General features: G+C 46.2%; 1 protein-coding gene across 4 annotated transcripts in view; it reads left to right on the forward strand.

The window, feature by feature from the left end:
* PLEKHA1 (pleckstrin homology domain containing A1) overlaps positions 1-14,578 on the forward strand; it is a 486,448-nt gene that overhangs the window by 425,188 nt on the left and 46,682 nt on the right. For 2 of the 4 annotated variants that reach the window (XM_078643949.1, XM_078643950.1), the window contains exon 12: positions 5,175-5,245. The exons of the other annotated variants lie outside the window; for them this stretch is intronic. In XM_078643949.1, the coding sequence (XP_078500075.1) occupies positions 5,175-5,245 (71 nt within the window). The remainder of the gene's footprint in view (positions 1-5,174; positions 5,246-14,578) is intronic. 4 annotated transcript variants of the gene reach the window in all.

A 14,578-nucleotide genomic window follows, 5' to 3' on the forward strand; every position in this document is an offset into this window, starting at 1 on the left:
GAGCGGTCAACACTAGCATTTTGCTTAGGAGAGATTCTTGGATAAGGATCAATGGGTTTAAATCCGAGGTCCAACAATCCATTCTTAACACACCATTTGACAAGAAACCTCTTTACGGTCCTGAAGAGATCAGGCATTGGAAAAAATAAAAAAGGACACTGAAGTGGCCAAGTCCATGGGACCGCTCCAATTTCCTTCAAACAGAGGCTCCTTTCGTCGTTCGTTTTACCAAGGGAGGTTCCAAAACCACATCCTCAGACCAGAATACCTCCGCCTACAAAGGTAACAACCAGTTCTCTCCCTCAAGAGGCTTTTTGTCGAGGAGGTTATAGAGGGAACAACTTTAAAGGTGGGGGTAAGGGCAACACACCCCGTAACTCCCCTTCCCCAATTAAGCAATGACTTGCCCACACTTCCCCCCGACTATACCACACCTGTCGGGGGAAGACTTCAACAATTCCTCCCTATTTGGCAATCTATAACAACAGACAAATGGGTGATTGAAATTATCCAACATGGTTATTGCCTGGAGCTTACCAGCAATCCTTCAAATATTCCACCTCGACCTCACAAATTGTCTCCAGAACACTTACAATTGCTCGAAGAGGAAGTGCAATCTCTCTTACTGAAAGGAGCTATAGAGCCGGTTCCAACACAGTACCCGGGCTCGAGGGTGTACTCTCTGTATTTTCTCATTCCCAAAAAGGAATGTTTCCTAAAACCTATTCTGAATCTCAGAGTTAAACCATTATATACTGTCAGAACACTTTCACATGGTGACCCTTTTACAGGTACTTCCACTTTTACAGAAGGCTGATTTTATGTCTACTCTAGACTTAAGACACATATTTTCATGTTCCAATTTATCCGGCTCATCGCAAATACCTCAGATTTGTGATAGCAGGCAAGCATTACCAGTTCAAAATACTTCCCTTCGGAGTGACTACAGCGCCCAGAGTATTTATCAAATGTCTGGCAGTAGTCATGGCTCATCTCAGAAGACAATATACTCATGTCTTCCCCTATCTAGACGACTGGCTTATCAAAGCGAGCACTTACCAAAACTGTCTACAACACACACAAATCACAATAGACCTACTTAATCAGCTAGTCTTAACGGTCATTGCATGAAAATCTAACCTACATCCGTCACAGATGCAGTCTTACCTAGGAGCCACTCTAGACACAATCAAAGTTCTAGCCTCTCCCAATGTAGCCAGAATTCACAATATTCATCCTATCCTACTACAATTTCAGTTAAACAAAGCCTTACCAGCCAGAGTGTTCATGCAACTGCTGGGAATGATGATGACTTCACATGCGTCAGCTGCATGAGTGCTTAGCACATCAGTGGAATCAATCGCAGGGTCAATTAACCGATCTAGTGTTGGTAGATGGCCGTACCCATCGCTGTCTGCAATACTTTGTGCTCACAGCAGACGCCTCTCTGACAAGTTGGGGTGCTCATCTCCAAGATTACAGAATACAAGGCCTGTAGAGCAACAAACACAAAAGCCTCCACATTACCTATCTAGAGCTTCTAGCAGTTTTTCTAGCACTCAAAGCTTTTCAAACTCACCTCTTAAGCAAAACTGTCCTAGTCCAAACAGACAACATGACAGCAAGGTATTATGTGTAAAAGCAGGACGGGACACACACTCTCCAACTGTCAAGACTCGCTCAAGCCATTTGGAATTGGTCAATCCATCACAGGATTTATCTTATGGCAGAACACCTCTCAGGAGGAAACAATCAAATTGCCGACGTTCTCAGCAGGAGGAGACAGCAAATTCACAAGTGGGAACTTCATCCCCAAGTTCTCCTTCCCTAATTTCAACAATGGGGATTACCACAGATAGACTTGCTCGCCATAGCAGAAAATGCAAAATGCTCAAGCTTCGGCTCCAGGTTCCCACACCCACTCTCAAAGGGCAATGCCCAATGGATGAACTGGTCAGGGAAATTTTCCAGTTCTTTTCTGCCTCTCCCGCTCATTCCATGTCTGGTTCGGAATCTCAGGCAAACATCTCTCACATTAATTCTAGTAGCTGCCAAATGGGCCCGTCAGCCGTGGTACACCACCCTGTCGGAGCGGTCTCTAGTTCCACATCAAAAGCTAAACCTCACCTCCAGTCTCCTCACACAAAACAATGGAGAGGTCAGACATCCAAAGAACTGAACCTAGCGATCTGGCTCCTGAAGTCATAGGGTTTGGTTATTTAAATTAACCATCAGACTGTATAAATATTCTAAAAGAAGCAAGAAGGCCTACCACCAGAGCTTGCTATGCAGCAAAGTGGAAAAGATTTGTTGTATACTGCAATAACATCAAAATCAATCCTTTAGACGCTTCTATACAAAGCATTATCTGTTACATGTTACACTTAGAACAATCTGCACTAGCTTATACATCTATTTGTTTGCACCTTGCAGCAGTAGCTGTGTGTTTGAAGAACAGGCAACATCTGTCACTATTCAGAATTCCAGTAATCAAAGCTTTCATGGAGTGGTTGAAGAGAGTAATACCACCAAGGATTCCTCCTGCCCAAGTTTGGAATCTCAACGTTGTTCTCACAAAGCTCATGGGTCCACCTTTTGAACCATTGCATAAGCGCCCCTTGTAATTTCCCTTTTGGAAAGTGGCTTTCCTCATTGTGATCACATCACTGAGGAGAGTTGGTGAACTATAGGCATTACCCTTAGAAGAACCCTTCTTCAGCTACACAAAGACAGGGTAGTTCTACGCACCAACCCTAAATTCCTTCCCACAGTGATTTCTGTTTTTCATATAAACTAATCAGTTGTTACCATTTTTTTTTTCCTCAACCTGATTCTGTAGCAGAGCGTGCTCTTCACACTCTTGATGTTAAAAGAGCTTTATTGTACTACATAGATTGAACCAAAGATTTCTGCAAAACAACTGTTAGTTGCATTTGTTCCTCCTCAGAAAGGCAATCCCATCTGTAAATCTGGTATTGCAAGATGGATTGTTAAATGAATTCTAACATGCTACGTTAAAGCAAAAATAATTTTATCCATACGCCCTTGAGCGACTTCTGTGGCCTTTTTAGGTAACATTCCTCTAGATGTTATATGTAAGGCAGCTACATGGTCTACACCACACACATTTACCAAACACTATTGTGTAGATGTGTTAGCAAGATAACAAGCTAATGTAGGCCAAGCAGTACTAAAAACACTATTTCAGACAACTTCAACATCTACACTTTAGCTACCACTTTGGGAGTATACTTCTTTGTAGTGTATGCAAAGCATGTGTATCTACAGCACACATGCCTCGAACGGACAATGGTACTTATCCAGTAAGCATCTGTTCTTGGCATGTAGAGCTGTAGATTCACATGCCCCCACCCGCCTCCCCGGGTACCTGTAGTTGTTGCCGTTCTTCATTATGCATTTATACGCTGGGGGCATCTCTATACTACACCTACTTATTCCATTCTCACCTTCTTGAGGGAAAACCATCTAACAATTTAGTTTGTGACCATGCATACTATAACCGAAAGGAGGAGTCACCTTACCTTGTGACTAGGAAAGACTTCTTCGAAGAAAACCAACTTGCAAACATCTGGACCCAACACTAGATGGCAGAATTATGCAAAGCATGTGAATCTACAGCTCTACATGCCAAGAACAGATGTTTAGTGGGTAAGTTACATTATCCTTCAAATACATTCTTTCAGCTGATGTGTCCTTTAGTCATCTAAAAGCAAGGCTTGAAAGAAAGTCCAATGTATTGATTTTCTTTCCCCTTATGTTGCATACAATGTACCCTGTAATCAAATTGAAAACATACAGTTTGAATGACTCCACGGAAATCATTGTTCTGAATTTCATATTCCTGGGTTTCCATTTGGAATAATTGGCCCTGTCCATTTTGTGAGCTTTAACAGTAAAGCAACTGATGTAAAAGACATGTATTTATAGAAGTATTCAGTTTTTTTTTTTAAAGTTGTCAGCTGGTTGCCTTTGGCTCTATTTTAGCACGTCTGTCTCTACAGAACTATGACAGATTGTATGGGTTACGACGGACTGGTTGTGATTTGAATGTCACATTCACGACTAAACAATGGTTTGCTGTTGGAAGCATGGTAATGTGCTCACGATGGTAAACAAAATTGTAATGCCTAATGAACGCAATGAGAAAGACCCTAGGGTGAATGTCTGGTCATCTCTAATTTGCTTTATTGCTGTGAGCTGATCACTTGAGGAAAATTAAGGTGGGGAATAAGTTCATTATCAAAATTCTAGATTGAAAGTTTTATTTTTTATTTTTATTTTACAAAGCGTCATTTATAGTTCCTGAATCGTAGAAAATGAGCTTGAACTCCAGAGTCTAAAATCAAGTTAGTTCTACAATTTTGGTCCTGTTGCTTTCAGGGACCTCCTGCCATGTTTTCTCGTCTTGCCAATTGCAGGAGAATATGGGTGGAGCTTTGGGCTCTGTTTGAAATATAGTGCATTGGCAGTTTCAATAGGCCCTTAGGACTATTTCCTTAAAAGGTCTTGCACTAGGTGCAGAGGTTCTTTAATTCAGTTACATTTTTTAATTGTCTAGGATCAAGTGGCGGCTTTTCAGGGTTGTTGATGACATTTTGATGTCATTTTTTTAATCTTCTGAGCACTGTGCTGCAGGACCTCGTATTTCTCCTCTTTTCCATCAAAAGGTTGCACTACAATGAGCTGCTCAAGGAAGGACTTTTGGATTAAGCCATCAATTTTCATTCGGCTACTTGAAGAAAAAGTGGCCAGATTAAAACATACCCAAAACAATAAAGCGCCTTCTTTTGACTGGCAGAAAAGAGATATTACTCCATCAGTCTTGAAGTTTTACTGACTCCCAATCTCAGACTATTGCATTCAAATTCCTAAACCCTGTTTTTAAAGCTCATAAAGGTTTGCGTTCTCGTCAACTCATCTCTTGTCATCTGTCACTTTTTTCTTATTTATTCTTTAAATTCCTGTCTCCCATTTTCTGTTCCTTTTCCTCAGTTTTTTCTCCTTTCAACTTAGTGTTGCTTCCTTTTTTGTTATCCTACCATTTGCCTGTCTTCTATTTCATTTCCGACTCTGTCTGTATCCTATTTTTGTCCCCTTCTCCATGTCTCTCCTCCACAGAGCTGCCTCTAATTGACTCCACTGTGTCCTTCCAGATGCGGCAGGCCAGAAGGCTGTCAAACCCTTGCATTCAGCGCTACCCAGCCAGAACGGGAGAGTGCAGCACGTACGTGGTCATATTGCCTCTTGAACTGAGGCACCAGTCTGCTGCTCTACATATGCACTGCCCATCCCTGCGCCAACACGCCCCATAACTACCAGCATCAAGCACTAATACATTCATTCACAGTATAACACCACGGCCGTCACAACATACTAACCCATTACCCACTTCACTGCAGCCTTCCTGCTCTTTTCCCAGGCACCTCTCACATGCTTGCTGAGACAACATGAGAATGAAGTACAATGTTTTTAATGATATTTAATGGACTGTACCAGCAGGGAATTTGTGTTTGAAGGACCTGTGACGTTTCACCTCCTGACAGAACATGTGAAACAGGACCCCTGTGGCCTAGTGCCATTCGTTTTAGGCTGCTTCAGTGTGCAATTGCCAAGACCTCTGTGTTGGCGGTAAAATGATGTTCGAGGCATGTGTGGCTGTAGATACACATGCTGTGCATATTCCTACCATCTAGTGTTTCGCATCAATGAGTGCACGTTTTTGTTTCTTCGAAGAAGCCTTTCGAGTCACTAGGTACAGTGACTGCTTGTCTTGCTAACAATGTGCATGGCCATAAACTCCATTGTTGGATTTTTTTCTTTCAGCAATCTGGTTCGGATTCGGGCGTGTGCTTCAGTTAGATACCCTTGCAGTGCTCTTTGTTGGTTCACATAGGTTTGTTCCTTCTGTCGACATTGTTCTTGATCGTGTCTCACTTCTACCTCTGTCTCGGGTCGAGGATTGTTGCTTCTCTTGAGCGACTTTCGTGTCGCCTCAGTCCCTTGTTGGGCCTCGCTGTTTGAGGCCTACACCGTCTCTTGACCGTGTTTCTCCAACATGCCTCTACTATGATGGAACAGACACCATTCTGCTGCTGACCTAGCTGTCACGTGAAGTACTCTTGGACTGATCTCCATCAGGTCTGTAATTTATGTCTTTCACCAAGCACAACAAGGTTGCCTGCGACGCCTGCTGCTCCTTCTGCTCCTAAGTTACCCTCCCCGACCATCATGTCCGCCATGTCATGATGTTGCATAGGAGTGAAGATGACACCCAGGACCTCTTTGGCACCGAAGACATCAAGGGGGAACACCATCCACAACAGTTGCCAGCAGACCTGGAAGCTTTCTTCCCCATCAACAGCTCTGACTCCAACCTGGATATAAAGGCTATTCCACCAGCTCAGTCAGCTTTGAGTATGGTACACCCTCCCCCTCGACCCCGTTCGCAAACTAAGCTTCCTTATTCAAAGGGTCATCCAGCCAATCTGAAACACCACACTTAGGCCGCCTGACCACCACTGCCTTTCGGCCATGGTCTTCACCAACCACCAGCTGATGCCAAAGAAACTATTGGGGCCACCTACTTTGGCACCAACTGCTCCCACCTCGGTGCGGACCTGACCATCAGGATCAACACCTTTGGGGTAGAGATCAAAACTGGCCTTGGAACCAAAGCCCTCGGCACTGACCAACAAGACCGACCTCGGCTCAGGTGCCATCAAACCAATCCTCCCTAAACTTCAAGAGCAGATCGATGCTCGACAGAGACATTTGGTCATTCGTCCCCACACAGGCTGCATCCTCATCTGCCCTCCGGGGTCTGCTGCTCACCCATCCAAATGTCAGCTGTCCTTCGAAGAAGACCTGAACATGCCAGCTCAACCTAAGCAGCACAAGAAAGCAGACAAGCCTTTCACACAACCATCACCTAACCCTGCTCCCCAGCGCTCACCTTCCCCCGCCTGCTTCTCCAGGAGACCACCTTTCCTTTACACCTCGGGTGTCACCTCACTCTGACATCCGGAGCACTCCACCACAGGGCGACCCCTGGGACTCCTATGATGCAGACCCATCGGGGAACACAGACCCTGACTTGCACCCTTCCTTCCCTTCCCCTCCACAAATGCATTGGTAGGGCTACCGCTTTCCATAATGTGGATCTCCACACAATGTCTATAGGAGGACTCTCTATTTTGAGACCCTCTCCTCCCCCCACCGCACTACCCAATACCTTACCATGCTCAGTGGGTATTCAGTGCCATACCCCGGACATTTTTCAAGACCCCATCTGCACTAGGTTCATTACACCCAGGGTGGACAAGAAATAGTTGGCCTCCCCTCCTGACCTCATTTACGTTCATGGCCAGCTCCTACCTGACTGCTTGGTTGCCACTACGCCCATAAAAGGGCCAACTTCCAAGCAACTGGTGATACCCCTCCACCAGGTAAAGAGAGCAAATGTGCATATGTGCTGCCGGTAAAAGAGTGGCCGTGTAATTGGCCAACTATTGGCATATTGCCAATTCATTTGAGCTGCCCTCCAGGTATGACAGTGCCCACTGGTATGAGATGGAGGTGCTGCTCTGTCATTTCCCAGAAGAGTACAGGCAAAAGGGCTATGAGATTGTGTCTGAGGCCAAACAGATCTATAACACCAATGTCCGCTGTGCATTAGATGCCACCGACACTGCTGCATGAGGGGTAACTCCAGTGTCCTCTTGCATAGGCATGCCTGGCTCCAAATCTCTGGCTTCAAGTCTGTAGTCCAGCAAAACTGTTCAACCTGCCATTTTGATGGCCACCATCAGTTTGGACCGCAGTTTGACCAGATGCTAGAATTGTTTTTAAAGATACAGAGACTGCAAAGGCTATGGGCGCCCTCCAAACAGTTGCTTTTCGCAGCACCTTATGTCTCACGCCCTACTGTGGAGGCTCGAGGACCACCTTCAGGCCACGAAAAATCTGCTCGCTATGGAGAGCCATATTTTATCAGGTCAAGCTATTTTTAGGACCCACTGATCCGTTCTAGCGAGTGAACTTAAGCTGGAAAGGATCAGGTGTTCTGCTCATTCATAAAGTGAATGAGCAATAAAGATGCCTTTAAATCTTGTTTTTATCTTGACACATTTGCTGCTTGTTGAAGGACAGAGGTCAAATGTCAGTTTCTCTTTTTACTAATTGCTGCTTATCTTATCATGGAAGATGGTGTATAATTTTTTTTCACTTGCCACAGTTGGAGATTTTTGTCAAGTGAGCTGTCTGACAATTATTGTGAAACAAAAAGCTGTAAGATGTCAGTTTTTTTTCAAACGCACAACAATTAAATAGCTTGTAATTGAATGGTACAAATATTTCAAAATCTATCAGGAATTACGGAAGCACAGTTTATTTGTAATTCAGAAGTGTGATGGAAAAAGATGTAAATGGGAGCAAAATAAATCAGAATACTTTACTTGTTGATGTACAAATGACAAATATTAGCAGAAACTCTATTTCCAAACAGTATATTTTGTACACTATGTAGTTCTATCAGTAAAACCGCATGTCATTGAGAAATTCTGCGCCATTTCAATGGAAAATCTGCTGATTACCAATGACAGTGCGCTACAACTTCATTTTGTAGTGTAGTTATGCATTTATTAAGTGATAGATTTTCAACATGATTTGAGAAACATTCTTGCCCCCGGCCCTGAGGACAAAGATGTTAATGAACTAAGAGGTAAGTCAGGAGTCATGTGTATCCTATATGTGACTAGATTTGTATTATATATGGAGCAAAAGTTAAGTCTATTAAATCAAACAAAGGTTTTTTGTTCAGCAGACAAGCTGAACTTGCGTAATTGAAGGTGCTCTCATGTGTGAAAATGAAGAAAATGGCAGCTCAGTGAATTAAAATATTTACTGAGGATTACATCATTTGAAACTTGTTTATGGGTCAGGAGCATTACAGTTGGGTTGAGAACATTAATCTGAAAGAGACATCTAGCCGCAGGTTCCTTAACTTGTGAATTCTCCCCCGGCATCAAACTGGATCTGAAAAGTTTTCCCCAGCAGTACCTCTGCGCACCAAGGGAGAGGGGCGGGGAGGAACACCACATGGCTCCGTATGACAGCTCCGGATATGGTGTCAATGGAGCCATATAATTCCCCTACGGCGCACTGACGTCAGTTTCTTCTTTTTCATTCTACACGCGGATCCTAAGTAGCATATCTAGCTGTTTTCTGCCTGCTGTGACAAGCTTTTCTCATTTGAACCAGAGTGCTAAATTCCTATGCCCTCTGGGTTTAAATCCTATGCTTGCCAAATGTCGGGTACGGAACCACACTTGGGCGAGCACCACGACGCCGACGAGTGTGATGTAGTAATTGAAGCCGAAGGCTCTGCGGTAGCGGGGCATGAAACTTCTGATGTTGTGGATCACAGTCTCTGGCTATCTCTCATGGTAAGCGATGTCGTAAGAGATTGAAGTCCAGGGTCTTTGTAGCTCGATTGTGGAGAGCCTTTTACTTCCGCACCAGCGTCGCTACCGCGCCACCCATCTTTTCTTGGAACCTGGGTGACCTGGAACCAGATGCAGGAGTACTACAAGGCTCACCATCTGGTCTTTGGACCCTCATCTCCCTCTGGTGCACCTGCGGGCCCCAAGGATATCGGAGGCGCAGTAACTATGTCATTGCGTGCGGGTTTGCCCTCAATGGCAGTTCTAGTCTCGGGCACAGAGGTGTTGGTGCACGGTCCTTCGGTACCTCCACTACTGACGTCAGTACACTTCGACGCAACACCGGTTGCCCCGCTGGTGCATATTTCCACGGTGCTGGAAGATTCCGAGCTGGAGTCAATGCACGACATGGCTGTGCACTTCGTAGGGTTGGCTTCGCCTCAGCTCCTTGCCGATGTTGACCATCGCCTTTCACCCTTCCCAGGCAGATGTCGGTACGGCACCCGGTCCGCGCCCGTTTTAGAGCCATTTTTGACGCAGATGGTTTCTGTAGAGGTTTCTTAGGACCAGCTGGGGGGAGATTGTGAGGGGATAGCCCCCATGGAGCATCCAGTGCTGTGGCTCCTAATATGTTAGGCAGCTGGATAGCTGAGCTGGGTGAAGCGAGCGGGCTAGATTCATCCCCTGCTTTCTCTCTTTTATCGCCTCCTGGCCTCGGAAGCCAGTTCTTCTTTGGCAGGAGTTTTGAAAAGAGGGCTGTCTTACAGCTCACACTACCTACAGTGGAGAAGGTTACGGACACTCTTATTGAGGTCCTTCATCCTGGCCAATCGAGGGTTGAACCAGTACTTCCTTTTTGTGAGGCACTGTCTGATATTTAATGGGGGCATGCGCAAAACCTGAGTCAGTAGTACAAGTGGACCGTGCTATTGCTCACAAATACTGCCCTGCCCCCACTGGACCCAACCTACCTTATTCGACAGCCGACCCACCGTAGCTTCGTGGTCCAGGCCATTGCGCCGTCCCCTGAGATGGAGAACCTTCCTCATTTTTCCCTTGACAAAGAGTTCAGGAGGCTGAATTCTTGTGGGAAATGTTTTTTTTTCCTCCTCCAGTGTAGCATTATGCTCCACCAACACGATTTGCATCCTTAGGCGTTTTCTTCATGCCTTGTGGGACATCTTGGCACAGCTTTTGTTATCGTTATTGTTAATTTTGATTTGTAGAGTGCCTAATACCAAAAGGTCTCTAAGAGCTTCAAGAAGAGCAACGTCAGTTCCAGGGAGAGTAGCATACAGTTAGGCCTAAGCTCCTGTGAATAGAATGGTCTTCAGTTTTTTTCTGAAAGGAAGAAGGCGGCTTTCCGCACGAAGCGGGCCAGGCAGCCTGTTCCAAAGTGTGGGTACGAGGATTGAGAAAGCTCTGCCCCCTTTAGAGGCGTAATTGAATCGTGTGCATTTTAAAAGGTCCTCCGTGAAGGACATTAGCGAGCGGCCAGGGCGTATTTCTCAAGTCGTTCTTTGATGTAGATAGGTGCTTGGCCGTAAAGGTCCTTATGTGCAATGCAGAGGCCCTTAAATATGGCCCTCTGCTTTATGGGTAGCCAGTGGAGTTGTTGCAGTAGGGGTGATGCCCGCGTGCGCCTAGGTAGTTTGAAGATTAGCCTGGCGGCGTCATTCATCACTATCTGGAGTTTACCCACCAGTCAGGTAAACCGGTGTAGAGCGAGTTGCCGTTGTCCAGGTGGGCCAGAATCAGAGCAGCTACGACTGTCCTCATGGTTGAGAAGGAGAGGATGGGGGAAGAGTCTCCTTAATAGGCTGAGTAGGCCCACGCAAGTTCCAAATACAGAGGAGACTTGATAGGCCAATGAGAGTTTGGCGTCAACTTTTATTCACAAACTTTTTACCACTAGAGCTGGGACTGGAGCCTCACCCAGCTCATGAGGCCAGTAGAGGGAGTTCCAAGGATTGTGATCATTGGTCACGGCCAGGACCTCCGTTTTGTCCGGATTAATCTTGAGAGAATTGGCCGTCATCCATTGAACCGTGAATCGCAGAACATCTTTCGCCCGGGAGTAGGCCTGTGGGGTGTTTTCTATTTGCAGAATGATTTGTTAGTCCGCATAATTAAAGACTTGGCAGTCCATTTCCGCAAGGGCATTTATCAGAGGTCTGAGATATATGTTAAATAGGAGGGGAGAGTGAGCCGACCCCTGTGAGACTCCACAGGGGATCGGCGCCCTCTCTGAGACTCAATCGCCCATCTGGATTCTCTGGGTGCTGTTGGTCAGGAATGAGGTAAACCATTGGAGAATAGGCTCACCAATCCCAATATGTCTTAATTATTCCAGGAATAGAGCGTGATTGACCGTGTCGAACGCTGCCGACAGGTCTAGGAGAACTAGGACACATGGCTTATTGTTGTCAGCTGTCATCCTAATATCATCGAGTACTGATAGCATCACCAATTCTGTGCTATGGTGCGCACGGAAACCAGCCTGCCTGTCCCCCAGAAGGTGGTGGTCCTCCATGTACCTGGATAGAGTCTGCAGGACATATTGTTCTAAGATTTTGGCCAGGAATGGGAGTTGGGAAATGCGTCGGTAGTTTTTCATATTGGAAGTATCCGCGCCTGTCTTCTTAAACAGGATTATTCTGGCTTCCTTAAAGTGTCTTGGCACCTTCCCAGTCTCCAGAGAGAGGTTCAACAAGGCAAGGATATCTCCCTCAATCTCTGGGAGAGCCAACTTAAAAATTGTCAGGGGCAGGGATCAGCGGGTGAGCCAGATTTGATTTTTGTAGCAATGCATCGGAGGGTCTCAATTTTAAGTGTTGGGAAGGAAGAGAGCACCTCTACCTTCTTTCCCTGGGTTGCCTCCTCTTCAGAGAGGGATTGTTTAAACAGGGATTTGTCAATCTCAATCAGAATTTTTTATATTTTATTGGAGAAGTATGTAAGGAATTGATTACACTGTTCCTGGTTGGATGGTGTCACCAGAGACTGCTTTTGGCTTAATTATTTCAGGATTTTAAACGATTTTGTTGGTTGCTACTAAGATCCTGTTTTTATAGTATGTAAGTGGAGACTAGCTCTATACTCTACGAGAGTCTGTGGCTCATAGTCTTTACGTCACTGTCGTTCGTGGTGGCGGAGCGTGCGTTTCAAAGCCCTGAGCTCTTCCGTAAACCACGGTGCACCCTTGCCTTTGTTACCAGTTTTTATTTTTTTGACTGGAGCTAATTTATTGATGGCAGATAGAAGCTGGTCGTAGATGGCTTCAGCCCAATCATCAATATCAGCTGTCTCCGGCCTCCTGACAGTGTTATTTCTAAGCCTGCTTTCTAGTGATGGGCCCTCGATTTTTGACCAGCTACGAACATATTTCCAGTCCAGCACTGGGCGTGTAGTGCGTCTAGCTAGGGGGAGTAGAAGGTTGATACAATGGTGGTCCGACCACGCACAAGGGGTGATAGCCCTTAGCGTCACCAGAGGGAGGGTAGACCAGACCAGGTCAAGGGTATGTCCTAGCTCATGCATAGAGGTAGTTACTAGCTGTGTAAGCCCAAGCGTGGTGAGCGTCTCCTCTAGCTGTCGGGCCTGTGCCTCTCTGGGTTGTTGGTCCCAGTGGTAGTTGAAGTCTCCTACCACCAGGAATTGTTGAAAGCGTGAGCGGTTAGAAACCCATTCGGTTAGGAGGTCTAAGAAGCGAGGGGGGAATTTAGGTGGGCGATGGACTACCATGATTACTGGACTGGATGAGTAGCGGCAGACCTTAATTGTTAGAATATCAGCTCCTTCTAGGTTATCTCCTGACACTTTTTCAATGGTCAGGTGGTTTTTATACAGAAGCGCTACCCCACTTCCTCTTTTTCCCATTGGCCTATTATGCCAGAAGACGTTATAGCCATCGGGTAGTGCTGCCGCGATGGTCACTGGGCCTTGCTCACTTGGCCACTGGATTCAAGATAGCCTGGCTGATGAGGATTATGAATCCGAAACCGGTCCCAGGATGCTTGTTTGCGGTCCATGGAAGACATGGCTTGGCAGTTCGGGCTGGACTGTTCCCATGAGGCACAGGGTCAGACTGATTTGCATATAGCCATGTCTGAAATGGGGTGGCTGAGTGGGCTAAAGAATGGTGATGGATTAAACCCAGATCAGTTGACTGGGGGTGAGTGTTTGATTTGCTAAACGCTCCGTGCATCATCCCCTTTTGAATCGCCGCGATGGTGGGGCCAGAGTCTTCATCAAGCCATGTTTCAGTTAGAGCTAGTATGTCCGGGTCATCATCTTGTAGGAGCGTGAGGTTCTCAATAGCATGTTTCTGTAATGAGCGCGTGTTCAGGACCAAAAGTTTCAGGATATCATTGCCGCTAGGCTTGTATTGGCCACGGTTGTATACCGGGGTGGCTCTCCCCCCTGTGGGATGAGGAGGCCTTCTTTCTTGAGTGTGATAATCGTCTCCGGTTTTAAAGGGCAAGGTGTGAGATCACAAGATCTTAGTTCATCACCCGAGTATGCTCGAAATTGGCCAGGGGTCCTGGCCCCTGGACCCGTTCGGGCGCGGGCGGGCTTGCCTTAGGCACGCCAGCGGCACGTCCGCTGCGCGCGTCCGCTCCAGCGTGTGATTTAAAGCCTCACGTGACCCCTGGCCCCTCCCCGCCAATCAGCCCTGCTGTGCAGCAGCTGACACCCTCACGGTCGCTAGACCAGGTGAGAGCGTGCGGGAAAAGGAGGGCAGGACCGGCCAAGTGGGGTCTCCGGTATGTAGGTGAGTAGTGCGGCAAATGCAAATAACACGCAAATGGTTTAAAAAGTTAAAAGCGCGGATAATACAAAGTTAAGAACAAGGCTTTAGGACACAACATACACTGCCTGGGCTATCACGTCTTCTTTTCTTTGTTCCAGAGGCTAACCAGGATGAGTTGACCCAGTGGATTATCGATGGTCGCCAGGCGGCCAAACTGCTCATCAGGGTTGGAATGGACTCCACCTATTCCATTGATCAAGCCAGCGTTGGCTGTAGAATTGCACCGACATGCCTGGCTTCATACATCTGGATTTTCAGAAGCAACCCAGACAGCCTTGCTTGAAATGTAATTTGATCGTGTTCA

The sequence above is a fragment of the Lissotriton helveticus genome, chromosome 5_1 (assembly GCF_964261635.1).
Source record: "Lissotriton helveticus chromosome 5_1, aLisHel1.1, whole genome shotgun sequence".
Lineage (NCBI taxonomy): Eukaryota > Metazoa > Chordata > Amphibia > Caudata > Salamandridae > Lissotriton > Lissotriton helveticus.